Source organism: Microtus oregoni, unplaced genomic scaffold, assembly GCF_018167655.1.
Source record: "Microtus oregoni isolate MIOR12 unplaced genomic scaffold, Mior012 000042F_ref0000377, whole genome shotgun sequence".
In the NCBI taxonomy this organism is placed as follows: Eukaryota; Metazoa; Chordata; class Mammalia; order Rodentia; family Cricetidae; genus Microtus; species Microtus oregoni.
The window spans coordinates 12,851,581-12,879,480 of NW_024543209.1; the positions used below are offsets into that span (position 1 = coordinate 12,851,581).

The 27,900-nt window shown below is 50.5% G+C and overlaps 1 protein-coding gene across 1 annotated transcript; it reads left to right on the top strand.

Moving 5' to 3' along the window:
• The first annotated feature begins 463 nt into the window (after window positions 1–463).
• Window positions 464–27,750, top strand: Pxdc1 (PX domain containing 1). Its single transcript, XM_041633007.1, has 5 exons — window positions 464–1,376; window positions 15,752–15,843; window positions 16,928–17,045; window positions 24,698–24,809; window positions 26,657–27,750. The coding sequence occupies exons 1-5, from the start codon at window positions 1,121–1,123 to the stop codon at window positions 26,772–26,774; spliced, it is 696 nt and encodes a 231-aa protein (XP_041488941.1). The 5' UTR covers window positions 464–1,120; the 3' UTR covers window positions 26,775–27,750.
• Window positions 27,751–27,900: the final 150 nt, after the last annotated feature.

Sequence of the window (27,900 nt, forward strand, 5' to 3'; positions counted from 1 at the left end):
ACATTGGACTTTAGAGACTTTCTAGAACAGTGTAAAGGCTTAGTCTCTCTCCCCTGCTGTGGGCAGAGGAGCGTTTCTGGAACCCACTTACAAATTTGAATGCTAGACATTATCTACTGACAACAGTCTAAGAAACGCACAGTGCATGCATGTGTTTTCAGCGGGCAGTCCTACCAGCTGGACTTCCTAAGCTCCTCTGGAGTCATTCTTTACCGGGAGACCCTGTCCCTTACAATCCTGTCCCACATGCCCTTTTGGCGGACAACCCTTGGGGTGGCTGGTAGACCTCCTGGGGGCTCCTTCTCTGGTTGCTGTGTCGCCGTCCCGGGCCTCCGCCAGGCTAAGGCACGACCGGAATGCGCTGGAGGACTCGGGGCGGAGACGCCGGTAACCGAGGGGACACAGGGCGGGCCTCCCTGTGTCCCGGTCCAGGCCACGCACAGGGCGGGCAGATGGAGGGCGGCGCGGGGACCAGCACCAGGCCCACTGTCCGAATTGCAGCGCTGTTTGGTCCCGCGTCCCTGCCCAGTGCGGCGCCGCCCGGGGACTCCAGACTCCAGCGACTTGCCGATCTCACCCCTGCGCGGCGCGGGCCGGGCAGAGTGCTCAACTCCGGGCTGGAGAATCCCGAGGATCGAAAGTAGTAGGAAAGAAAGTCTCCCTGGCAGCGCCGGGCCAGCCTCGCGTAGGAACCGGCAGACTGGGAGGCAGCGCCGCGCGTGGAGCGCTCAGCCAGGACAGCCCTCGGCGGGGCCCGCGGTGGGTCAGCTGGAGGCGGGAGGGAGGCGCCGCAGCCCGGACTCGACGTAGACGCCCGCGCCGCCCGCGATGGGAAGTGCCTTATAAAGCCGCGGTTTGCGCGCCGGGACAGACTCCTGGCGGCGCCGCCCTGAGCGCGGACCGCACGCAGCCGCCCCAGAGAGTGCACGGAGCCGGGGCATATCTGCGGGGCACCAACCTCGCCCCACAAGGACTCTTAACCTCCCTGTGGGGTTCGACCGCGTCCTAAGAAGGACCACCCCACCCCCCGATCGCCACTGCCCGGAACCACTCTGCCCAGGCGGACCCCGGGTGGGGGCCGAGGGCGCCCCCGGCGGCAGGGGTATGCGCGGTCCGCGGCATGGCCTCGGCGGTGTTTGAGGGCACGTCGCTCGTGAACATGTTCGTGCGCGGCTGCTGGGTGAACGGGATCCGCCGGCTCATCGTCAGCCGGCGCGGCGACGAGGAGGAGTTCTTCGAGATCCGCACCGAGTGGTCGGACCGCAGCGTGCTCTACTTGCACCGCAGCTTCGCAGACCTGGGTCGCCTGTGCAAGCGCCTCCGCGACGCCTTCCCCGAGGACCGGCCCGAGCTGGCGCGCGCGCCGCTGCGGCAAGGTGCGGGGCTGCAGGACTGGGGGCTGTGGGACACCGGGGCTACGGGGCGCCGGGGGCTGAGGGCTGCGGGAGTGGCGCTGGGGGAGAAATCGAGCGAAGAGATCCTGTCAAAGTGCAATGAAGTCAGAGAGGGAAGAGTTACTTAAACTGAGACTGTTTCTTCCCTCTACTGGTCGGCACCTGACATCTAGACCCCGGGTTTCCCGAAGAAGGGTACCCAGCTGTGGTTCAGGAAGGACTGGGAGCCGGCACACACTCGTGGAGGATAAATGAGATGGGTGGGAAAGGGGACGAGCTCACCAGGACTCTCACCCGACTGTCCCAAAGAATGAGTCTGAAGAAGGCAGAGTTTTGCGAGGCGACACCCGGGACTGACAGCTACCTACTGGGTTCCAGCCACCTTCCCCTCTATGGAGAACCAGTGGCGGCTCGAGTGGGTTTGCTGAAGAGAGTAGAGACAGTTATAGAGTGTTGGAATTGGGTGATTGCATCGAGTACGATCGCTGCCGGGGTCCTGCCTGGGAGAGCCCCGGACCCTATCTTGCCCCAGGACAGTTGAGCCTGAGCGTGAAGTGCCACGCAGCAATTTTTTCCACCTCTCCTAGGAGGAGACCGCCCCGCCTGCGTCTGTCGGGCCAACCCAGGGTCCCCACCCCTGAGCTGGGTCCGCATTCGGATTTGATTAGCCACGGCCGCCTCCTCCTCGGCCCTGTGAAGGTCCTGGTTGGCTGTGACTCTTGTTTTCTCAAACAGCAGTGGCTTCCCCTTTCCTACTGCCAGCAAAGGGACTGGAAGAGGGGAGGAAACCAGAGAGAGGCCTTGGTTGAGACCGGGAAGAATGAGGTGTGGGACACTTAGCTGCGGACAGGAGAGATGGATGGTTTCTGAGTAGACTTCCGGCCAGTGTGTGTGGCCTCCCGGGGCTCCGAGATCCACGAACCTTTTTTAGAGTCCTCCAAGTAAGCAGCGATTCTGGGGCAGCTTGGAGCGACCGACATTACTCAAGGTTAGCCAGTACACACCTCCTCGGCCGCCTGTCTAGCTAAGGTCTGAGATAACCTCCGTTCCCCCTGGTGATATGCCCCACCCCGTGTGTGGATTTTGTGGATAATTAGCTCCATTCTCATGACACATCCCCTGGCACACACATCATTTGCACAGATTGCCAAAGCCTGCAAGTGTGGAGGCCACACTGACAAGCCTGCCATTTCAAGACTGGACCTGTTTTTATTGTTTCAAATTTGCTATTTGTTAAATTTTCAATGAATGTCTGATCAGGAGAGCATAACAAAGGGTCTGTGGTTTACTCAGTGGCTTCTCCTGGAACAAGGCAGGCCATAAACTAGTTGAACTTCCAGGCAGTCCCTCTGACCTGGTCTCAGAACTCCGGTTACCCCAGGCAAACTGGAACCAGGTCTTCAACTAGGGGAGTACCTATTGCCCTGGGGCTTTTGTGAGGAGTGAAAAGCCCGGTAGTGTCTGTTGACAGTAAGTCTACCACTCGTTTACCGTCAGGGCCAGCCTCTTCTGGCCAGGGTGGCTGGAACAGAGGGTGTGGGAAGGGGTGTGACGGCTGTGTGGAGTCACAGGTGGAAAGGCCTTCCCTAAGGCGGTCGGGAGGGAGGAAACCACGACGCTTGTTCACCTGGCCTCTTTTGCATTTATACAAACTTCTGGAATCATTTATACAAACTACTGGAATCACAGGTGCTTGACTGTCCCCATGCAGTCTCCAAAGAGTAAAACAAGGCCTATGGGAGCTGCCTTCAAGTGTGTAAAGGGTAGGAGAGCACAGAAGTGGGGGTTAGATGGAGTGATGGAGTGGCAGGGGCAGCTGGGGTGAGTCCCCGTGACTGGAGGGAAGGGAGTCTCTGACAGCCTGCTATGTGACTATTAGAGCTGTCCGCCACTAGTAGCCATTCTTATCTGACGGAAGCCTCTTACAAGGGTCCAGCTAGTAGCACCTAGACGGAATAAAGATGAATCCCGGGAGCAGTAGAGGAGTGACCAGGAATCACGCTCCATTCTGATTCTTCTTTCTCTGCGTGATTCTTCCCTAGGACCACCCCAGTTTTGTTTCACAAAGCCAGGGAGGCCCCTTTTCTTTCTTTGAGCCCTTCAAGTTCAGGGAAGTCTTATACCAAGCAAAACACCTCATCCTAAGACAAAAAAAGATTCTACCTCGTTTCCATGCAAATTTCTTATTTGCATTAAAAAAGATTGTCTGGATTTTCAAGCTTCAACCATGAAAGGTATGCAGCTGGTATTTGAATTCCAGTCGGTCAGATTCTCGATTAGATTAGATTAGATTGCTAGGCTGAGTTAGGTTTGTGTCCTCAGTTTATTAGAGAAGCTTCCCAGGGAAAGGGGTCTCTGGGTTGCACCTGGCAGGCTGAGCTCCTGACACAGTGGGCCAGCCATGGTTCTGCCTTGAACTTCTGAATCTTCATGCAGTTGAAGAGGTGCCAAGCCCTCAGCCTTGATTTCCCCAGAATTGCTGTGAGAGAGATTTTAGATGGGGAGAATCGGACTTTTGTTGTCCCTCTGTGGTTTTATGCTTGGTGGATATCCATGACCTTTTTATGTGTCTTGGTGACACAGGCAGAGATACGGTGCCACTGCATGGGGCGGAGACACAGTGCTCACTACCTTACCTTTCTGGCCTTCTGTTTATATGACCTTGAGTAGCGCTGATCTCAGGACCTGTCTTGCTTCTGTAGTGTGTCGCTTCTTCACCAAACCAAGTCTCTCCAGACACTAACTCGCAGTAGGTTGGTAGCTCACAACCTAGGGCTGAAATAACCACCTCTTACTGTGTTGCCCTCCAGCCCTGGGAGAGGAGGTGGCTGAGCTGCTTCCCGTGGACATTATGTTTGTGTTGCCACAGTGGTCCCCCTCTTACTTTTCTGCCCTTTCATCACGGAGCTGTGTCTTGTGTTTAAGTCCTCTGTCGTGTGTATCACCTACTGGTTCAGATGGTGAGAGTGAAAACTCTCGCTTTGTTTACTTCTCACACATAAGGTCTGCTTTTGAAAGCAAAAACATTCAAAACTTTCCTGTCAACCATTTGAGGTTCTTGGAGTATTCTGATCCTCTTTTTAGTAGCACCCATTGCAGATCTGTGACATCTGAGCTGGCCTGATTATCTCTGCTGCTGCAGATTCTATTTCAAGGTGGCCAGGTGAGCTTGAGTCTTGGGTAACTGCATTTTGGGTTTGCATTCATTTATGTGGTCACATATTGGCTGCCAGGCACCGCACAGGTGCAGGGAACAATAAAACGAGAAAACAACAACTAAAACCTTGTGACCTATCTCTTTGATTCTTACATTTTGGTTGGGAGAAATGCATTAATAAATAAGATCACCAAATAATAAAGAGATCACTGTGGCTGGAGAGGAGAGTATGGGTAGGGAGCTGGAGAGGAGCAGATGGTGGTCAGTCATGGTCTCCATCATCACCGAGAGCTCTGGGCCAGGGAACTGATTTGATCTGAGTTGAGCTCTAGTTGATGCCACTGAGAAAGATGGAATAGAGCAAGGGAGAGCAAGAGGCAGGGCTGCTGGAGCCAGGCATAACAGGGCAGGTGTGAGAAGGAGATGACCCTGATTGGCCTGGAAAAGAGAACCACGGAGGCATTGCAAGTCTCTCACACTTGGTGGGTGGCACATAGCACAAGCCTAGAATTCTCACACAGGGCTTGCCCTGTGCTGCCGTGGGCCCACCTCAGGGGATAATTGAGCCGAAGATGCTGCCTGAGGCTGCCAGTCAGCCTGGAACCTGGCATTTAGTAGCACAGTTTGTAATGCGAACCTGTGCACAGCGTTTCTGTCCTTGCTATATTTAATTTCATCACCAGTGATGAGCATCTTCAGTATTCAGGACATGGCCTCTCCCTAGACGTGAAAGCCACAGCTGGGACCGGACCAGGAAGGGTTGGACACTGATACAGCACTTGACTCCCATGCCATAGATATGTGCTCAGTTCCCAAGGTCTACCCCAGGTCACCGTCACATTGCCCTCACCTGGACATCAGGGAGAAATTGGATGTTACTACCAAACAGGGAAAATGGTGCTTGATGGATGTGCCAACCGCCACCCAGAGGCACCAGCTTGGCTTTCTCAGCAAGTGTGCTCCACACAGGTGTGGAAGCAGAGCAGGGCATGGAGTTGCCACCTCTGCCTGGCCTTTGATGTTGGGGTGGTGTGATGCTGCCCCTGACCTTTGCTGCAGCCACAATGCCATGTAGAGCTTCCTCGGGGCCATCCTGCTGTCCTATTTGGGCACTTTTACTGCTCCTTTGACTCACTCACCTATTGTTGACTCTTCCATGTCTAGGACCCCTCATCCGTCCTCTCCTGGGTTGCCTACTCCTCCTCTCTTCCTTGTTTTGTGTTTGCTCACAGATCCCTGTCCTGCTACCCACACCAGGCTCCACTCTGATATCATGGACTCTCCTTTTCTTTTCTTTTCTTTTCTTTTGTTCCTTCATTTCATCCTTCCTCCCTTTCTTTCTCCCCGCATCCCCCAGACAGGGTTTCTTTGTGTAGCCTTGGTTGTCCTGGAACTAGTTCTGCAGACTGCTAGCCTTGAACCCACAGAGATCCACCTGCCTCTGCCTCCTGAGTGCTGGGATTAAAGGAGTGTGCCACAACCACCTGGCGGCTCTCTTCTTTTTTTCATAAATGATTGGCTGTGCTTGGTTCCTGTTTCCCTGATTTCATGCCATAGATCTTGTTCTATGCCTTGGATAACCATGACACCTGGGTTGTCTTCTCCATCTGTAGGTGGAACCTGTTAGAACTTAAGATAGCTGGTCCAGTGGCCTGCCCCTACAGCTTTTCACCATGAGTTGCTGAAGGAGATACTTGCCTCTATGTCTCTACTGGGCCTCACTGTAAGCCCGTAGGCAAGGCACCCCCAACCCTGTGCTCCAAGGCTGCCCTCCAGGAACTTAGATCATTCCATTGCAAAGATCAGTTTGGGTCTGAGAGTTCTCTGCTGTCTGTTATGGCAGAATGTTTGAGAAGTAAAAGGAAATCTGTTCATGCATTGTGCGTAGTTGGAAATAAGAGTAGTCATGGTACTCGTGGGCAGTGATACAGAGAGACTCCAAGATGAGGCCTGTGGTGCCTCTCCACAGAGCTCAGCTTGCTGCAAATGTAGTGTATGGGCTTGAACTTGGGAGGATGCAAGGGGCTGGCAGGGAGGCACAAGTCAGCCTGTGTTTTGCTTGAGAATCTTCAAAGGTGAAAGTCTAGGCCATGGCACCTTCCCCTGGGCCAGCAGCAGGCTGGGGACAGTAGATTGAAGGCATATACTGTCGTGTGTTGGCACGGCCATTTCACAGCAAGACGGGTATAGTGTTTTTCTGTTTTGTGCTCTGGGGGTTGAACTCAAGACTGTGCATTCCAAGCACCCACTCTGCGCTATACTCCCAGCCCTGCTTTAATGCCGTTTTTGTTCGTCTTAGGCACGTTCAGGTCACGCTATGCGTCCACTGGCTAGTTTTAGTTGCCGTCACTTGAAGGGCTGTGTTTTGTCATTTCTCAGTCTGGAAGAGCTCCCGAGAGCCCTAGATCTGACTTTTGTCTCTGTTGGTGGGAAGAGGAGAGGCCAGAGTAGCCAGAGTTCTGAGCTCCATTCATCCTCAGCAGCTACAGCATCTCCTGAATGAGGCCGGGTCTCTCCTACGTGAGCTCACGTGCTGTTAACTGTCCTGATGACATTGAGGGCTGGTGCCTCATCCCACCCCCAACTAGGGTGAAGGTGGTCAGAGGCCACATCTTGTAATGGATACATGCAAACTCCTTTTCCTCTTTGTCCGGAGAACCGAAGTCTCCTTCCCCTTCGCTGATGAGGAAACCATGTCTCAGTCCTTGGACAGAACAGGGCAAGGAAGGGAGTGAAAGGGATTTTGTCACATAGTGTCTGGTTCCCACCATTACCGTTCCTGCTTTCTGTTTGAGGACATTGGGGGCCTGGGAGATTGGGTGGAAAAGCAGGGGACACAGCCAGGTCACCATAGGAGGGCACCTCATTTGCTCCTAGACAGTATTGTGTGGGGGAGGGGGACAGTTGCATGCTCTGTCACTTGCTGCTTGCCACATGGCTTTCAGCCAATCTGCTTGATCCTCAAAGCTTGGTATTTCTGCCTCCCTTTTATTTAGCATACAAAGTAATAAGTTTCATGGTGACAGTCCATGCAAATATTTTTTTTCTAATTGGCCTTCCAAGCCACCCCTCCCTGTCTCCCCTTCTCTCCTTGCTGGTGGCTCATTCTTGCTAGAATAGCTACAAGAACATCTGTGAGACAAGGTGTGATTGAGCCCCACTGACTAACAGCCACAAAGTGCCCGGCACCAAGCTGGACACATGGAGTCGCTGGCTTTCTCCAGCTGTCTATCCTATGCCCTGAGTGATCCCAGTAACCCCAATAAAAGGCCTCTAGGTAGGAGAATAGAGAGGAGGGGTCTGGTGCCCAGCACCACCAGCGTCCTGCAAGGCTGATCCACCTAAGAGCCTACTCATGCTCCCAACAGTGCCCTTTGTAGGTGCGACCCCACCCTCCCAGTGACTCTGCCCTGACTGAGAGAGAGAGAATATAGCATTTACCTCAGTGGGACTGATTGGGCCTGTGGCTTCGTTGGCTCCCAAACTAGTATTTATTGCTTGGTGTGGGTCAGACTTGAGTGACTGAGGAATCCTGGGTTAAGTGTGTGCGTCAGTCGCTCTAAGAAACAGAATTGCCAAGCCTGTGAGGTGCTTGCCGCCAGAACCTGCCTGGGAGGCCGTGGTCTCTTTTCTGCCCCTCAGCTCTTACCACTCCACCCCTCCCCAGCCTCGGCCTCTGGTGGGTTTCTATACTCCTTCCTCCCTCTGTCCCTCCCTCACCCTCAACATCTGCTCATCCTTCAGGCCTCCTCCTGCTAGGGTGAGTAGGTGCCTGCTCTGTGTTCTCCTGGGGCCAGCGATTGCCTTCTGACTGCCTGTGGCCAACACAAATGTCCAGGAGAGGCAGGGCTCCTGCCACTGTTTTGGCCACATCATCACCTGACCTCTGGTCTGTGAACTTTAGACAGTGTGCCCTTTCTGTGTGGAGAGGTGGAAATGGGCAGGTACCCTGTGCCTTTAAGACAGACTGTCAGGGGCAGGAGTGGTAGGGTAGCTCAATGGTAGAGCATATGCCTAGCATATGAAGGAGGCTTTGGGATTGCTCTCCAGCACAGGGGAAAGGAATGGCCAACTGAATGAGTTTTCTGTTTGTTTTGTTAAGATGGGGTCTCACCTTGTAGCCCAGGCTGGTGTCACATTTAATATCCTCCTGCCCCGGCTTGCTAAGCGAGCTGGAGTTACCGGCATGTGCCACCACGCCTGGCTCATGAATGGCTTCTGAAAACCGCCTGAGTTTTAGGAAGGGAATTCTGCTTTAGCTGGGGGAGAATAATGAACAGAGAGGAGGGATTAAGAGAACAGGAAAAATCAGCAAGCTTGGATTCAGATGCGTTTTTTTCCTCCACTGAGAAAAACAAAACACTTGGTCCCTTCAGTAGGCCCCTCTGCAGGGAGCAGGAAGCCTTGGAACCGGAAGGAAGAGCAGCTTCCTCCTGTGAGTTCCAGGGAAGTTTCTTTCTGGCTCCACGTCTTCTGCTTCTTTCTCCTGCGTTCCCGGTCCAGCATTTTATCTTGTGAGAGATGTGGAGGGACACCTCCACCTCTGTGGTCCCTGGATGGGACATCACTCCTCACCTACCTCTACCTCTGTGATCCCTTCCCGGAAGCCTGGCTGTGCCCAGACCAATAGGACAGAAGGGAGGAGCATGCCCACCAGCCAGAGTCCACTGTGCTAGGGCTCCAGTGACCAGTTAGCTGGTGTGCAGGGCTGCTCTGCCCTGTGTCAACACACACGTGTGCATGTGCGTGCCATGCGCTTATGTTGTGCAACTGCGCTGAGCAAAGAGTCCTTGCTGTTCTCCAGGATTTGAGACCCTCCCACAGGAGCTTTGTTTAGAGGCTGGTGTTCCTGACTAGTAGAAGGAATTCCTGCCTGTGTGGTCAAGGCCTGGTTTATCCCTAGCAGGCCAGCCGACAAGCAAGAAGGAGGATGGGAGGGAAGGAGGAAAAGAAAATAGATATTTAGAAATTGCTGATTATTTTTTTGAAGTATGTTGTCTCTAAAATACGTGTGTATTCAGGCTTTTAGTAACCCCCAGCCCCAAAAGGATGCTGCTGAGAGCCCTGCACTTTTGTGTGCAGTGTGTTGATGGGCACATTTGTTAAATGGGCAAAAAGCCATTTCAATGCAGCTTATTGTCTGGCCCCAAGAGAAAATTTCCCCCAGGGCTGTCCTTTGTGGGGGGAGTCAGAAAGCGTCCTCCCGCTGGAGAGAGGCAGGTGCTGTGGGCCGTGGACATTCCTTAATGGGCTTCTCTGTTGACCTCGGCCGCTTCTCGCTCTTGTGACCAGAATTCCTCTGCAGAAGCACTCGGGTTAGAAGTGCACCCTCAGCCCCACTGCGCCCCATCCCCCACCTAGCACAAGTCTTCTGCAGAGGAAGCCTGAGGCAGTGTAGCAAGTGTGGAGACCAAGCTCTGTTTAACGGAAACCTGGGACCTCAGACTCAGGTTTCGAAGATTAGGAAGCAGATTTGTTTGTGCTTGCTTTATTCAGTTTGGGTTCCAGGAGTAAAAGTGTTTACTTCTGCCAAAAGCAGCCAATTATAAAACAGTCACAGATTGTTCTTTTCTTGTGAGGCCAAAGCCCTTTAGGAATAAAGCCACCTCCAAGGCTGTGGGCAGGGGTGGGGTGGGGGTGGGAGCAGTTCTAGGCTGACTCTATGTAGTTCTAGCTGGTTTGGAACTCCCTGTGTAGACGAGGCCTGGCTCTGCTCCTGAATGTTAGGGTTAAAGTAATGTACCACTATGCACAACCAGGTCAACATTTAGCCCCTGAGTTTTTATATATCATGTAAATTGCTTGCTGAAGTTTATATATCACATTGATAATAATTTTTCAAGCTTTTAACTATGCTAAACTTGGGTAAAATTCTTGTGTCACAAACTATGTGTTGGTAAATTTTAAAAGTTGAGCGTATATGAGTAATTAATTTTTCAGAAATCAGACAAATTTCAGGGATTGTGAAGCCTTCTGGGTCAATTTTTTCCTCTATGTTGAATAGTGGGCAAGTGTAATTTCTGTGAGTTTGTGATTGACATCCTTAGGCTTAGGTGGTGTGTTGTCACCCTCTGCTGGCCAATTATAGAACTACAGATTCCCAATGTGGCTTTATGTTTTGAATGCATCTGTACACATTCACAATTATCTTGTCCACCTGAAGTACTGACCATTACGATCCTCGCTAGCAAATCCATGTTAGACATGACATGGAAAACACAGTTGTTTATGCTTGCTTCATTTAGCTTTGGTTCCAGGAATGTAGCAGGTGTTTGCTTTTGATGAAATCAGTTAAGCACAAACAAATTCTCCGTTCTTTTCTTGCAAGGCTAATAAAGCCCTTTAGGGGGAAAGGGTCTCCGGGCAGCTCGAGGCTGACTTTTCTTAAACCACTAATAGTACTTGGAGTATAAAACCCAGAAGTATCAGGTACTATAAAGCTATTGTATTTAAGTACATTAAAAAGTAAAGTTGAAATTGTGGCTTACGATACACACGTGAGATTTGCAAGAGTCTGCCTAAGTCTTTAAGAGCCAGAGAACTTCAATAACTCAGCAGGTGCAATAGGAGAATATGCAAATATGAGCAGATAGTGTACTGTGCTTAGTGCCACGCTGCTTAGACCCGTGGCACTTGTCGCCTGTCCCTGAAGATCAAAGCAGAAACCCATAGGAAGACTGCTCTCAGAACTCCACCTTTCACAGATGGTGCTTGGAGAGTCTGATTATTATTACCACGGTGGCTGCAGGAGTTTGGGGAGCCCACCAGCTGTGAAACAAAGAAACCCCAGGAGAGTGAAGCAAGAAGTTTCCAGGGGGAAATTTATTTCATTTTCTGCGCTGAGGTCCCAGAGTGGATGGAGGTGTGTGTGTGGGGGAGGGGGATGTGTGCATGTGGGCGTGAGCACGCATATGTGTGTGTGCATGTGCGTATGTGTGTGTGTTTATTTCATGTGAAAATATTTTTTGATGGAAAACACTTTTAAAATGATTGAAGGGAAGGGCACTGTGAGCTTTGGGATTTGACTGACAGAAGCCAGGTGGTAACTCATCCATGCTTTGCTGGCCTCGGGGCTGATAAGGGAAAGGGCAGGGTGCTGAACGGTGCCTCTTTCCTGCTTCTTGAGTTTGTGCTCTTTGACCCAGGGCTGTAACTGTAACTGCAGCAATGGTCTTCAGACTGTATTGCTGTGAGGAGAGTTTCGGCAAACACAGAGGAATCCACCATTTTGCAAAGCTGCTGCCATATCATCTGGTTAAGGGGTCAGTGTTCCTTGTCACTCAAGCGAGAGTGGTTTTTGGAGACAGGATGAGGCACCTTAAGAAAGCCAACCTAATGCCAGCTTGATCGTTCCTGGGGAGCCAGCCTGGGGAACTAACTGCCGAAAGAGCTCCTGAGAGGATTGCCTGGCGTTTCGGAGCTTGCATGTGAGCGTCTCACAGGCTTTCCTTCCCCATTCGGATGTCTCTCCCTGTGACTTTTGCTAAGAACACCACTTGGTTTTCATTCAGAATCATAAGACTGGTCTGAGAAAGCAGATGCAACTTAGCCTGAAGGGCTTTGTAGTCTGAATGCTACTGTGCCTCTGACTGTGGCCAGAGGCTGCCCTGTGGGCACTGGAGACTTGTTGGCCAGCAGGGCCTATTTCTCAGTGTTGACCCATAGCTGTGGGAAATGGCAAGGCATGGAATTGGTAAGGTGGGCTGGTGTCACAACCAGCAGGGCCAACATGCTGACAGCTGTTTCTAGAGGCCTGAAGGGTGCCTGTGCTTTTCTCTCCTGCAGCCAGGAAAATGGGTCATAGCAAAGACAGGGTGCAGGGCATGAAATTCATGTTTGACAGAGAGCAGGCCATCTTTTCAGTAGGCCAGCCTTTATACTATGACGTTCCTCCTCGTTTATCTGAAATTCACAGTTCACTGGGTGCTCTCTATTTTCCTTGTGCAATCTGGCTGCCCTGAAAGACTGATTGTATTAGCGGATCTCCTCTTGCTGTGATGAAACAGTGACCAAGGCATCTCATGGAAGGGAGAGCTTAGACGACATTTTAGCTCCAGAGTCCAAAATGGCTAGGGCAGCATGGCAGTGAGCGGTGGGCACGCAGCCGGAGCTGGGAGCTGAGAGCTCACATTTTGAGCCATAAGCAAGAAGAGGTGAGAACGAGAAATGGTGCGGGTTTTTAAACTCTCAGAGCCTGCTTCTTGCGACATATTTCCCACAAGGCCATGCCTACTAACCCTCCCCAGTGTCACCAACTGAGAGATGAGTGTTCAAACATCTGAGCCTATCTGGGGAATTCTCATTCAAATCACTACGCTGGCTAGAGCAGAGTGTATTTGCCTCTCCGTTGGTGGTTGTAAATCTAACCAGGAGAAACAGAGATTTAACCAGGGCTCTGGCATCACAGCTATTGAGCTAGAATCAAACTCCTTCGTTGAGAATCCAGACGGATGCTTCCGCCTGTAAAGTGGTGTAGGCTGGCTGTACACTGGCTGTACAGGAGGATGGTCTCCTATGAAGCACGCTTTCAGAGAGTGGAAGTAGGTCTGTGTCAGTGCAACGGACTCCCGTCTAGGACTGCAGTTCTTGGAAACAAGAGGATGGGTGTTGCTTCTTTGAAGAAAGAAGCTCTGTGGGACTGTTATGTGATTTTTTCCCCCTCTTTACAAATAACTTTCCAAGGAGCTCTGACTTGGCTGTGTCCACTGCAGACTACTTTGTAACAAGAAAGGATGTTCAAAGTGACCTAGTGCAAAGAATAGTACCTGTAGCCTCATCCTCGTGTGTGCATGCAACCACACTCCCCTGCATTCTCATATGCACGCACAGCCATACCCCGTGCATCCTCATGTGCATGCACAGCCACACCCCCTGCATTCTCATGTGCACACACAGCCACACCCCCCACACCTTCATCCTCATGTGCACACAGCCAAGCTCTCCTAATGATCGTGAGAAAGGAAAAAGGTATCATTGATTTCTGTCATTGTGTGAACATTGTGAGTACCTAGACACCAGCTGTGCTGTTTCTAGGTGATGTCTCTTATGGAACCACTGTCATTCATGCCACACTGTGCCCCAAACACACCAGCATGGCACATATGACTCTCTATTTCTCTCTTTGAAGAGCCCAGAGCTTTGAGAAGACATTCAGGAACTCTGGCACCTGGTGTTTTCTGCTTTTCTTTTCCTTTCTTCAACAGACAGGGTTAGGGTGGGACTTGGGAAGGGGGACCGGTGGCCCAGTCCCTCTCTCTGGGGATTCCAGGGTGTTGTCCTTGAATGTGTGTAGATGCAGTGCACATGAAGCCTGGGGTTTTCCAGTGGAGCAGTCACAACCCACTCTGTTACCTTGGGTTTTCACATTCCATGACTGACCAACTATGGCCTGGGTGGCTGAGGACAGAGGGAGGGAGGGAGGGAGGGGAGAGAGGATTAAAAATGCTATCAACAAGTAGCAGTACTTGCATACCTGGAGGGCCATGTGAAGAAGGCACTGGCATGGCCATTAGGGATAGCCTAGGCTAGCCTTTCAGAAGTGCCCTCTCATTGTATCTGGTAGGAGCTCCCAGGAGCTCTGGTGAAGTTATTTTGATCATGCTTGTTGATCTAGATGATCAGTTGCCTGAAGCCTTAACACTTTAACTTTTGTGAACAAAACCAAACCAGAATCTGAGAGAAACTTTCAGGGACTGGCCACAGTTCTGGGATCTTGGTCTCTGGGGTTCTGTTGCAGATTGTGGGGGTTGTGCCATTCTGGTCATACAGAGTCTTGGACAAAGCTAGTATACAAAGGAATCGTAATTCCATCCCTTCAAAGCTGGTGGGGGAAGCTAAAGTGGGAAGTCTTACGTTTGTATTGCTCATGGGAGACGGAAAACTCCACATCTCCCAAGTATGGCCTTGAGCTATAAGATTTTAAAAATAAAGTACCGCAAAGCCCGACATTCAGTCAGAGCCTGTGGTGCCATAACAAGCACTGGTGCTTGGGTTCCTGGGGAGGGCCATGACTCATGCCCGCATGGGCTTTCTTTGAGATCGTTTCCCCTTCTGAACGTTGCATTTAGATGACTTGCCTAAATATGGGCTCCGTTTTCAAAGGCCTTGTGGTCTGGGCAGCTGGCACTGGATGAGTGAGTCCTTGCCTGTGATATCAGGGCTATTGGGTTCTGGGCCACCCACCCCTTGTGCAGCCATCATGCTGATGGCAACCGAGGGGTCCCTGGCTTAGCTCTGGCTGTGTGCAGGCATTGGTGGTATGGCCCCAGAATGTCCCAGTGCAGGGGATCTTCCACCCTTGTCCTCCTTCCAATGTCATTTTGGGATGTGTGGCATCGGTAGCAGCAGAGTCACATGTCACTGATGTGCACAGTGGGGAGGGGTAGCTCAGGACCTTACAGGTTGGCACTTGGTACACACAAGGCTGAATGAGTACTGAGTCTCCACTTATGTGAGGCTTGGTTTTCTGTTCTTTTAGGCCAAAAGTTCTCAAAACAAACAGCTCCCAAGTTTCAAATCACATGCCACTATGAGTAGCACGCTGAATTAAGCCACCCACCCTGACTCTCCTGAGATGAGAAGGGTTCCCCTGTCTCATGTCTGCACTCTGTATTTGCTACCCTGCCACCAATCATTAGCAGCTGTCTTGGGATCTCAGTGCTCAGGGTCCTATGCCCCCCTCTTGCATTTTGCTTAATGCTGGCCATAGAATGGGAGACCGGTGATGCTGGCCATTGGGGCACGCAAAGACGAACAACTACAAAGCCTCTCTGCAAGAGAAGAGGTCAATAGTCTCACTTGCAAAAGGAGACCAAACCCAAAAGCAAACGCTACAAATGCAGGCTGAGGTAGCTAAGACCTACTGTAGAGGGCATTGCCTGTCTGTAAAATTATGGAGGTGAAATTCATGGTAGTTTTTCCATTTCACTTCAAACTATGAAAGCAACAGCTATGGCTATGGCATGTGATTTGGGCTGAATTATGGTAGAATAAAACTTTTATCTTTTTGGGTCTGGGTCTATCTGTGGTTTCAAGAATCCATGGGAAACATTGAGACATTTCTATCATAGGAGCAGGACATTTTGCTGTGGAAGATGACATAGGTGTCCTCATCATGGGACACACTTGTTGTGTATCTGGTTACTTATTTCATCACAGGCTGCTCGCCTCTCTGACCTGGCCATTTCTGTCTCTGTTCTAGGACTGCTTGCCATCAAGGAAGCACACGACATAGAGACCAGGCTCAACGAGGTTGAGAAACTGCTCGAGACAGTCATCAGCATGCCGTGTAAGGTGAGTGAGGCATCTAGGTGGGGCAGGAAGGCCAGAGTGTCCCATCACCAACCAGACTTAAAGACAGGTCCCTGCATCTCACTCAGCGTATCATTCCCACTAGGCGTCCCGGCAGACAATCAAGGGAAGGAAGGCATCTGTGAGCTCTACCGGGTTCTTTCGAATCCTGAGGTGTGAAGCAGGAGGAGACAGGACTTCTCTGGAAGCAGCCAGGAGCCCTTTCTTTCTTTCCTCACCTCAGACTTGCTCTTCTGTTAGGTTTAGAACAGGCACCAGGAAGCCAAGGACAGTGTCTGCATCTTTGGCCGCCGCAGTGTTCAGTTCTGTCTCCTTGGAACTCACGCACTGAGTCTGTGAGGTTGATGTGAAGAACTAAGAATCCGTCTGAAGGGTCAGGCAGAACTCCTTAGCTCCTAAAGGTTCTACTTTCCCAACAGGAAAATGGTGGAAGTAGAAGCAACCAAGCTGATAGTACAGGAGGGAGCTGTGGTCTGGGAAGTCCTTCTGTATGTGTTTGCTTGTATTGGTTAATGAATAAAGAAACTGTCGTGGGCCTGCACAGGGCAGAATATAGTTAGGCGAGGAAAACTAAACTGAATGCTGGGAGAAAGGAGGTGGATTCAGGGAGACGCTATGTAGCTGCTGCTGGGAACAGACAAACCAGAACCTTGCCAGATGGGTTAAATTAAGATGTAAGAGATAGTCAATAAGAAGCTATAGCTAATAGACCAAGTAGTGGTTTAATTAATACCGTTTCTGTGTGGTTATTTCCAGTCTGAGCAGCAGGGAACGAACAAGCAGCCTCCTACAACAGAGCTGGGTATGATCCACCAGCTATGTGCAAAGCATTCCCCAGAGCCACCCACCCTAGCCAGAGGCTCACCTGTTAGCCACTTGTAAACAAGAAACTACAGTGGTCCACTTACTGGGCACAGGCCATCAACCAGCCCCTGCACAGGCCCAGGATTGCCTTCTGAGCATCATATCAGTTGGGGTTACCTCTGTGCACAAACCCCACCCCAGCACACACACGGGACCTACTGTGGAAAGCTTTTCATCTTTAGTAATGACTGTTTGTCCCCAGTATTCTAGGTCAGAGGTTGTACTCACCTTCTTTGAAAGATCGCCTCTGGATCAGGTGTTAAAAAATGATAATGTCCATAAAATTCAACCCAGCTTTCAAAGTCCTGTCAAAATATCAGGTAAGAGCCACAGTGAAGGCGTGGGAGAACTGCTCTGGGTGGCTGTGGTGGTTGCAAGGTCTTTCCATTTTGGTTGCATTTTGGTGGGCGGGCTCAGCCTCCCCCTTGGGAAGAACAGAGGGCATTCGGTGAGATGCTCAAAGCCACCTGTGAGAGGGGTAAGGGAAGGAGGGACAGAGTGACGGTGCAGTGGTGTCTTTACCACACAGGGATGGCAATGCCAGCTGTGTGCAGGGATGAGCTGGATGGGTGGGTTCTAGGACCTGGAGTGGGAGAGGTCTCCTAGATATGGCTGAGTGTACAGGGTGGGTGGTCCATCTGGGCTGTCTGGATTATCTTAAAGGACTGTGGACGGTGTGAGGGCCTAGGGGCCCCGTGGTAACTGGGACCTAATCTCTAAACCTTCTTTCCAGCTGATCACAAGAGGTGAGGCTGTTTGTCCAGGTTGATGTCTGTCCTACAGGCTCCACAGGCTCTGAAATCTCACTGGCTGTCCAATGGGGCTCTGATTGCCTACCGTGGTGCATGGACAAGCTTCTGCTCTTGAGTCTGAGTGGGAACAGTGCAGAGTCCTAGGCCTGTGTGTTGTACCATTTCATCATTTGGGGCAAATGGGAAAGAGAACAGAAGAACCCTTAAAGGGGTGGGACACGGCTTCAAGATGACCTGGAGGCATCGCAGTTGAGGGGACAGATGAGTTTCAGGCGCTGCCTCTGGAGGAGTCCCCTGTCCCCATCCTGCTTTATTTTATCATGTAATGATCATATCATGATGTCATGATTACATCACCATGTGTTTGTTCTGTAAGACTGAAAATAATGGGGTGGAATTAAAGGGATGAATGCAGATGCCACCTGGGGCTTTAAGTTTGTTTTTATGTGTTTTTTCAAGGACTGGTGAGGGGTCCTTGCTGCTGTGTGAGAACTCGCTAGTGACCTTTGCTCCTGGCAGAGGTGCAGCGTCCAAGCCTACAAGGGCAGGGATCTTGTCCTTCTTGTGCACCTGGAGACAGCAGACCATGTGAGATGTTATGCCTGGCTCCGGAGACTCTGCAAAACGAGCTGCTGCCTCAGAAATGACCAGGCATGGGAGGGACAATGAGTAGGAAGAAATGAGGCAGGGGGATTGGGAATCTGCCCCTTAGGCACTGGTGGACCTGAATGGAAAGTGTTGGCTGGGCACTGGTTTGGGAACCCTGGCTTGGCAAGAAGGGAATTTGTAAATGACCTGTAGCTAAAAGTCTTGGTGCAAGGTATGGTGTGTGTGTGTGTGTGTGTGTGCGCGTGCGCGCGCGCGCGCGCACCTGTGGTATGGGGTTGTTGCTATGTGAGGCGGCAGTCTGGGGGATAGCTTCCTGCTAAGTGAACTGTTTGGAATTCTTCTATAAGTTTCTTCCACTCCTGAGGCTCTCTACCCTTCAGTATTCCTAGCCTTCCTATTTTGGCTCCCAGAACAACCAGGCCTCCCTCGAGCTGGAGTTTCCTAATATGAACTGGAGGGCATGAATCTTACCTGGAGTGTATGAAGAGGGCAGCATTTGTCAGCTCCAGTATCCAGTGAGGGAGCAGACACATTCAACAAGCTGCAAAGGCTTCCACATTGATTTCCTTTTTTTATGACTTTTTTATATGTGTAAAAATTTGACCTACATATATGTCTATGCACCACATGCATGAGGTACTTATGGAGGCCAGAAGAGGGCACTGAATCCCTTGGAACTGGAATTATGGGTAGTTATGAGTCACCATGTGGGTGCTGGGACTCGAACCAGGTCCTCTGCAAGAGCAACAGTTGCTCTCAACTGCAGCTGATCCATCTGTCTCTTCAGTGCCTTCTCCCCACTCCCCTTACCCGCAACCACTGATTTCTATTGAAGTTTTTTGTTCAGAAGCACTGGCATCTTCTTGAGTTAACTAAACTGTTCCCTTGTGGGCACTTTAGGTTTTTCAGTGCCTTGATGGACGGGTGTGTTCTGGGGGTGTGGCTCTCAGAAGGAGGCCCAGAGTCTGAGAAGTTCTGGCTTCCCAGGAACCCATGACCTTGACTCTCTATCTCTCCAGAGTTCACCCCATGTGCTTACAGGAGGACCCCCAAACTGTTTTTAGTGCTTTTCTCAAAGCCTCACCGGCAGAAGCAAGCCCAGCTTTCTCGTCATCTCAGACAGATTAAAGTCTGACTGGCAGATGAATTTTAATCTTATTGCGTCATCTCCACACCCTGAGTCTCCTTCCCTGGACTCTGGTCATTGTTTGTACTTGTGACCCTCAAATGTCATCAGGCAAGCTCTGCCCATCCGTGGCCATTCTCGTCAGTTCTATCCATTTAGGAAATAAAAGTTGATGGCCAAGACGTCCCCTGACCCTTCTTCCCTTCTCTCTCTCTTTTTTTTTTTTTGGTTTTTCGAGACAGGGTTTCTCTGTGGGTTTGGAGCCTGTCCTGGAACTAGCTCTTGTAGACCAGGCTGGTCTCGAACTCACAGAGATCCGCTTGCCTCTGCCTCCCGAGTGCTGGGATTAAAGGCGTGCGCCACCACCGCCGGCGATTCTTCCCTTCTCTTAAGGGGTTTCTTCATGCATTCTGGCATTTGGGAGGTGGTGGGTGTTATGGAGTTGGAACAGATCCTGCCCCCCTCTCTTGGGATGGTGATTTACTGAGCCAGGACCCTGAGCCTCCAGACTTTTCTCTTTGAATGTTGAGGCTGTAGGTAGTGAGGGCTCCACCAGATGGCACTAGATATTGGTTGTGTTGAAAAAAAATTTAATATTCTGGGTCCTCCTCAAAGATGACCACTCAGACTTAAGCATTCCTCTCCTATGTTGATTTAAGTGTTTATTAAGCACGAGAGAGCACAGATCTTAAGTGTTCTGCAATGGGGCTGTGACTGCATCTCCAAGGAAACAGAGGCCTCAGCTCCACCCAGTTAGGGCTGGAAGGACCAATAGATTCCAAAAACATATGTTGTTCCCATTCAGGGTTTGAAAGGAAATACGTTTGTGTGTGTGTGTTCTTTAATCTAGTATCTATTCAATGTTAGCATTAATTTTTACTATATCGGGAGAGACATATCAGCAAGTTAATAAAAGGCTATTGTTTATGCTTTTGTTCTGTTGCTGAAAAAAAAACTGAAAATATAATGCCAGGGAGGACTTAGAAGGGAGGAAGGCTATAGTGTGAACGCTCCCATGACTGACTGAAGGTCTGCAGAAGAAATGGAACCAGAGAATTGATGAGCTGGAGGGGTGGTGGTATAGAGTACATGTAAGCTCTGCTACAAGCACAAATTAGGAGACTTACTATCATGGCACCATGCATGTGAATTGGAAGATGTCCAAAAAAAATCCCATTGATGGAGATGAGATAAGCAGTGGGTGGAAGGAAAATCAGGGTTTGCCCAGTGTTAACAAACGTATTCTCTAAGATATTTGTTAATAGTATTGGATAATGGGCCTATGGATATTGTGTAGTACACACATGCACATAGGCATGCCCCATATTTCCACAGGAAAGGGCCATTAGCAGAAAACAGGTGAAACCCCACTGAAGGGGCTCTTCCCTAGTGACATCCTCGTTCCCTGGATGCGATGAGGGACCCTGCATGAAGTGCTGACAGTAGGGGAGCCGCTGGGGGACATGTCTGAGCCCTGTCTATGTCCTCATGGCTTACCTGGATTACAAAATACAAACATAGGAATACAAGAGTATCTTGAGGTCTGGAGTGTGCCTCAGTGACAGAGCCATTGCCTAGCGTATTTGAGGCCTTGAGTTTGATTCTTTCATCAGGGTTGATGGAGTTAGGGATGTGACTTCAAAAATTAAGCTACTTAGTGATTTTTTTTGTTGTGGGTTCTAAACTGACATGCAAGAAATTCATAAAGTTTGTTTGAAAATAGCCTTGGGGCCATGGTGCCCACGCCTAGTGACTCACTCCAGCCAGGCCCACTTCCGGAATGATTCCCAACCTTCCAAAGCAGCATGACCAGCTGGGGACTAAGTGTTCAAACACACAAACCTTTGGGGGTCATTTCACATTCAGCTTCACCCTCCCATGAAGACTGGCCCAAGAGTAACCGCCCCTTCAAGCCGTTGTTCAGTGGGTGGACAGTGCCTGGGGAGGGCGCCACTGAACAATTCTTAGCAAAGTGGTCACTTTAAACTGATGGCCCCTTCAATTAGATGCGTGTTAGGGTTAGACTGTCTTTGTTGTAAATTTTGAACAATTCCTCAGAAGTCATAGCTCTTCTCAAGACACTGTTTGTTAAGAGAATTGAGGAGATAAAAATATAAACTGTCCCAGAATCTTTGTTCCAGTTTTAGCTAGCACAGGTATAGGAGGGTGGTGTGTATCTGGCGAGGTTTGGAGCCTGCTGTGGTACCCGTTTTTGTGTCAGTGTTTCTCAGTGAGCCATCCCTCTCCGAGCCAGCCTGGGATGGCTGCATTAAAGGAGTACAGATGCTGTGGGTTGAGAGGCCTGAGGGTTGATGGCTCAGAGTGATGAAGGTGAGGCTGGGGATCCAAGAGGGACCAAGAGCTTCTCCGGGATTATCTTTTGTGAAATACTAGTAATTTGAGCAGGATCCCTTTGTGACCTGGGGACGGGACTCTGAGGGACTGGAGACCAATATACTTATTGTTCTCAGAACCCAACTGGCCTTGGGAGCTTTAGATCTCATTTATGTTCCCAAAGGCTCTTTGTCATAGACAGCGGAGGAGTGACTTGTTCCAAATCTATTCTGGAGGGACCAGCATAGACTGTACTTCCTGGACTCTGCAGTATACATTAGACATGCCAATAGCTCCAGGAGTATGTACAGAAGTGACTTGCATGAGTGACATCTGTTTGAACTCCCAGGATCCCTTCCCCCGCCCAGATTCCCTTGGCAAAGGGGTGGGAGAAGGAGACCTAGGCTGTCAGTCAGCGGTGTGGAGGCTGCACAGGGGCTGCCTGCGCTTCCTCAGACAGACAGATTTGGGTCAGAGTTAATCAGAACAATAAAGAAAGTGGCTCACTGCTGCCTCGCCCTTTGAGTGGGAAGGCTAGGAATCGGAACTTGTGTGGGGTTCACTGGTTTTCAGTCTGACAGCTCATTGGCTAAGCATCTTCCCTTTGTTCTTCATACAAAGAAATATAGCTGGCCCAAGTTCCCAGACCCACCCCTTAGTGGTTTGTAGCGTCTTTCCCAGGTGGAAGAGAGAGGAAGAAGGCAGGGGAGGAAGCCAGAAACTGATAGTGCCCCCCTCACCAGTGTGACTGACTGGGAAGTGCTACAGGAGACTCGGCACACATGTTAGCTCCTTCTCCAGAAAGCCCCATGTCCTTTTCAGCGAGGACTTGGGAAACTGACTGAACGATAATTTTGTGAGAGGAGGAAACCAAGTTTTCTTTATTCTTTTTGGGTGGTTCCCTGACTCTCCACATATGGAGAGGAGTTCGCAGAATGGAACACCGAGTGCCTAGAAAGGTTAAAAATAAATAAACAGGAAGTAATAATTTCTTCATGGAAAAGCCAATTTCTATACTCAGGAATAAATTAGGCCATGGTCAGGTGGAGAGAGGACTAAGATAATCCTTTAGAAACAAAGGCATCTGATGTCCCCTAACCCTTAAGACGGGAGAGATATTCTTGTTGGCTGTGTGTGCCAGGAGGAGAGGAGGGGCTAAAGGCAGCTGTGTCCCCAGTGTGAGGATACGACCTGGTAAACTAAGCATACCCATTCTCTGGAGTATGTGTTAAGCGTGTATTTTAGGGTGAGAGCCTGGCTTGAGAGAACCAACAGAGGTGGTCCTGAGAATGAAGCTCAGCTGCTTAAGGGTCAAGGACCAGAGATGAGCAAGTCTCACAGAGAGGGGAAGAGCCGAGGCCAAGATGGCATCTAGTCCCTTCTGAAGAGTCAAGGCTGTAGTAGATAAAAGAGAGAGAGAGCCACGCCTTTCTGGGTTTTGCATGGTAAGCTCTCTGCTTCTGTGTGTCCAGAATCTGTGGAGTCAACCAAGCGTAAGCCAAAATACTAGGGAAGAATACTATGTCTACTGATCGAGCATAGTCCTTTCTCCTCGGTCATTATAATAGTGATTTACATATCATTTACATTACCAGGTATTATACATGATCTAAAGATGATTTAAAGCCTGGAGGGAGGATGGGTGCAGAGTCCAGAAACTCATTCCCATTTTGCATTAGAGATTTGAACATCATAAGCTTTGCTATTCAAAGAGAATGTGTCTAGCTAAATGGATGCTTGCTTGCCATGATGGGGTCCAGGACATCATGGGATACTAGATAGAGTTAGGTAAATCCTTAGAGGTTCTCAAATACAATCTTGGAGGTGTCCCATGGAGAAGAAGAATTTCAAGGCCATGAGGCTGCAGGCTAAGCCTCCAGCTTAGTGACTGCCACCAACCCTTCACTTCAGCCCTTCCAGGCATAGGAGAGCCCTTGTAACCTAACAGTTGGTGTAGAAACAGGAAGTCACTTTTGTTTGTTGATGTTTCTAAAGAACCCACATCTGCGAATACGGGAGAAATCTTAATGTATACATACGATTTTATCAAGCAAAGCCAGCAGGTCGCTCTCATCTGATGCTTAGGATTAACCAGGATGTGGATGTTGCCAACCCTGTCTCAGCTAGGGCTGAGGTCAGACAGGTCAAGAAAACGGTGATGTCACACGTCACAGTGATATATAGATCCTGCCTCCAGCTTGAGCCCAGTCCTCTACCCACTTCCCTTCATCCTCCACTGTAAACCCAGAGGGACAGGCATGTGGGAAGGTGCTCGGAAAGCCAGAGGATCTTCCTTCAGGGAGACGCACACTGCCCCTTTGGGCACAGGTGTCAGCACCTTTGTCTGTCTGTCTGAACCCTAGAAGGATTCTCCGGGCAGTGGGAAGGAGAACTAGGGACATTGGGTGATGAGGGAGGGGGAGATTGATGTGAACTTCAATTCTAAAGTTTTATTTCACAGTTTCACACACACACACACACACACACACACACACACACACACACACGTGCTGTATGGTCCCCTCACCCAATATTCTCTCTTGTCACCCTCTGCCTCCCACTCAGAACCCCTTCTCTTTACAGTTCCCCCTCCTATTTTCATGACTTTTTTTAAAATGACACGTTCTATTTAATTAGAGTTGCTCGCATGAACATGGATGGGAGGTTATTTATTGAGCAAGAGCAACTTGACACCTCTGAGGACTATCACTTTTCCTTCCATAGTTCCCGTTACTAACTCCCTGCAGTTGCTCAGGAAGGGGCGGGCCCTTTGGAGTCCCTCTCCCACCCATGACAGGTGTTGATGGATCCAGTCTTGGACAGGTAGCCTCTGTTGTTGTGAGTTCCTGGGTGCAATAGCTATAGAAGACAGCATGGCATCGCCCTTCTCCCCATCCTCCAACTCTTACATTCTTTCTTTCCCCTCTCCCTGAGCCTTGGAGAGGGTGCTATAGATGTCCTGTTTGGGGACAGGCACTTAGCATCTCTTATTCTGTGATAAATTATGAGTTTGCATTAACATTCGCTCACTGCGGAAAAAAACTTCTCTGGCCAAGGCTGAGAGCGCTCAATCTATGATAAGTCCTGAAATTCTAAACCTCAAGTGCTGACCTCTCCTGAATACTTACCTTATTATGGCTTTGGTTTTCAGAAATCATGAGGTCCAATGGATTTTGTTTGGCAAACACAGAGACAATAGTCATTGACCACAGCGTACCCAACGGGAAGGACCAGCTCCTGGACGCGGACTCCACAGAGCATCTGTGAGTACATAGCTTCTGATGTGCTTTCATACTCGGAGTTGGAAGCTGGCGGCCTGTGCAGTGCTCTACGGGGAGGAATGGACACGGCCCATTCCAATATGGACATAGCCGCAGACTCTGCCAGTTTCGGGGTTCCTATTTTAAAAGCGTGCCTCATATTCTGGTGAGAGTTTGCTTAACTGGTCTAGGGAGAGACTAGTCACCCAGTCACGAGACATGAGGGGAGTTTTGAAGACGTTGCAAAGCTCCAGCATCTAGTTCGTGCTAGCTCTGAGGTATGAAACCCTATCTTCTGGTCCAGGATCCAGGATCCTCATGCCTTTACACTTCCTGGACTAGGGCTGTGGCACACATGTGGTCGCCCACTTTTATTAGAGCCTTATTCTAGAGAGGATCCTTGATTTCTGAGAGCTGGACAACCAAAAGCCACTCGCTGTTGCCTGCCTTCCCCACCTCCGCAATGAGCTTCTCCCCAGAATGTGCTGCAGAGAGCCTGCCACCTAGTGGCTAGCAGGAACCTGCAAGCTTGGCTCCTGACAATCAGCTCCCTGGTGAATCACTGGGGTAGCAGAGTCCTCAGACAGGGTGACAGGAGAACTGACTTTGTTTCTGGGTGTCCCTGGGAATTCTGTGGAGGCGGACCTAGGCCCTGTAGCAGCTGGTGGTATGAAAAGGTCTCCAACTGACTCCTCTGCCACGACAGTCCCTGACCAGCACCTCGTTACACAAAGCTGAAAGACTTCTCTTCTATTAACACTCATTCAGTGTGCACCATCCCTGACAGTCAGAGGTCTCCAAGGAACTGCATGTGATGGGTGCAGCATCCCGTGGTGTCTTGGCCAGGCATGCCTCGTAGCTAGGCAGGTCAGGGGATTACTCTGTCAACACAGTTTCTCACCACATTCTCAGGCAAGCTTCTAAGATCACACCCTCTGTGAAATTCTTCAGCATTCCCAGTAAGTGCTCCAGAACATGCATCAATCTCTTAGAAGTAGGCTGGTGAACCCCCAGAGATTGGAAGGCTGGTGGCACTTGGTGCTCACCATGTGGCCCTGGGCTGTGAGTAGGGGCTGCCATTCAGTGGAGTCTCTGCAGAGAGTGTGCTAATTTGACCCAGAAGGAAGGTGGGCACCAGTGAGTGAGCACTGAGGGCGTGATGTGCCTAATGGACGTGGGACAGGAGAAGCAGCAGGGCCCTTGGCAGTGCTGGTCCCGAGCCATTTTGGCAGTTCCTCAAGCGTCCCTTCTTTCCTCCCGTCTTCAGGACATCCTTTGGTCTGAGGAGGGTGATGAAGGGAGAGCAGGTGGTGGGAAGTTCAGGATGGTGCTGTACACACACAGTATAAGCTCCCCACATCCACACGATTTTCATCCTCCTGAGCCTGAGTCAGCCTAGATCACACTAGGCTTGGCCACCAGGTAGGGTTTCCCTCCATGACCATAGGAAGCCACCTGTAGTGTCCCTTCCTGGTGTCCTTGCAAGCTCCTGTTCCCTGAGGACATATCACTGACATCTGCCCATCCCCCTGCTGCTCTCCAAGCTGACATGGGCCTGACACAGAATAGGAGCTGGAATGTCACCACAAAGAAAGAATGAGAGTCCCACTGACCCACTGAAACAAATGGGGACAGTAATTGCAAGGGCACCAAAGCTCAGAAGCTCTTCCTGTGCAATGCCACCTATGTTTTCCAGTCTGTATATCCAGGGTTCTTCCCTTGTGTCTGCTGCGTGTCTGGGAAGGACCTCATTGATGCCCCTTGTCCCTTCCACAGAGCCTGGATCCCCAGTGCCCTTGACTCTAGCTGCGGTCCTGTAAGGTGGCCTTCACCTCTGTCATCTGTTTCAGGTTTGAGAACGGCGGCGAGTTCACCGCAGAGCTGGAGGATGGCGATGACCCGGCAGCTTATGTCACCAACTTGTCCTATTACCACCTGGTTCCGTTTGAGACAGACATTTTGGACTGAGCCTCTCCACTGGGCCATCTCTGCCTCAATCCTTGACTGCATGTCCTCATGCTGTCCACTGTGTGGCCCCAAGGGCCAAAGCTGCTGCTCAGCCTGGGCCTCCCAGGGTCCTGAAGTTCACCAGGCCTGGATGTCCTGAAAGCGGAGGCACAGGGGGCTCTTGATGTCCACAGGCTGTCCCTTGGCTGACTCCAGCGACAGGAGACCACATGTCCTGTAGCTCTGAGAGGCCTTCTACCTGCCCTCAGCCTGCCAGCTTGCCTCTTCTCCTGGGACACACTGTTCCTGCGGGCCATGCTTCCTCTTGTTCTCATTGCCTACTTGAGGGGAGCATTCCGCTTGGTCACATGGTTCTGACTTCCCACGTTTCTCTCATGTGTCAAAAGGCACAAATCATTTCAAGAGGATTTTTGATAAGTCACCAAGATCTGGACCACAAGAGCAGGGGATATTAAGTGACTCAGGGCTTCCCTGAGATGTGTGGCTTTTGTTTGTTTGCTTCACATCTCCTCCCTGGAAACCGGGTTTGGGGTCATCTGGAAGGAGTGTTCGCAAAGGGTTAACCCTGAAGGGGAGGGGGCGCCGGCTTCAGGGAGGGGAGAGCCTGCACCGTAAAGTGCATATGAACCCAGCGTAAAGTTTTCCTCCAGAGAAGAGTTCCCTCTCTGCCAGCACCCGAGTTCTTCTGCCAGGCTATGATACTGTTACCACCACCGAGGGTGCTTGAAGTTCCTCCCCTGGTGCACTCAGTGGCATAATTGCCCTAATGAATCAGGAAGGATGGGATGGGAGGAAGGGAAGCTTACAGCTTGGACCACAGGAAGGTCTGGGTCCTGCGAGCTCGCCTCCTCACTGTGTCTACTAACGACCAGCACTTGCTAATGTAAATAATAGTAAATTATTGAAAATTCTAATTCTTTTACACAGTCTGTTTTTAATCTATTTTAATTAAATAAACTCTATTGTTCTACTTTGATTGAGTGGGGTTGTATGTGTAAAACGATGTGGTTCATTTTGTCCCTTGCCTAGGGACAAGAAAGAAGGCAAAAGCTGGCATCCAGCCCCCACCCCTCCTCCACCCTGAGACCTGACCCTAGCACTCACTCTTCCTGACACACTAGTATTT

Excerpts from the sequence above, each read along its gene's own strand:
- Pxdc1 (XM_041633007.1), top strand. The coding sequence starts at position 1,121 with ATGGCCTCGGCGGTGTTTGAGGGCACGTCGCTCGTGAACATGTTCGTG. Across the intron at positions 1,377-15,751 it reads GCGCGCGCCGCTGCGGCAAG|GACTGCTTGCCATCAAGGAA; the intron begins GTGCGGGGCTGC and ends TCTCTGTTCTAG. Across the intron at positions 15,844-16,927 it reads TCATCAGCATGCCGTGTAAG|TATTCTAGGTCAGAGGTTGT; the intron begins GTGAGTGAGGCA and ends GTTTGTCCCCAG.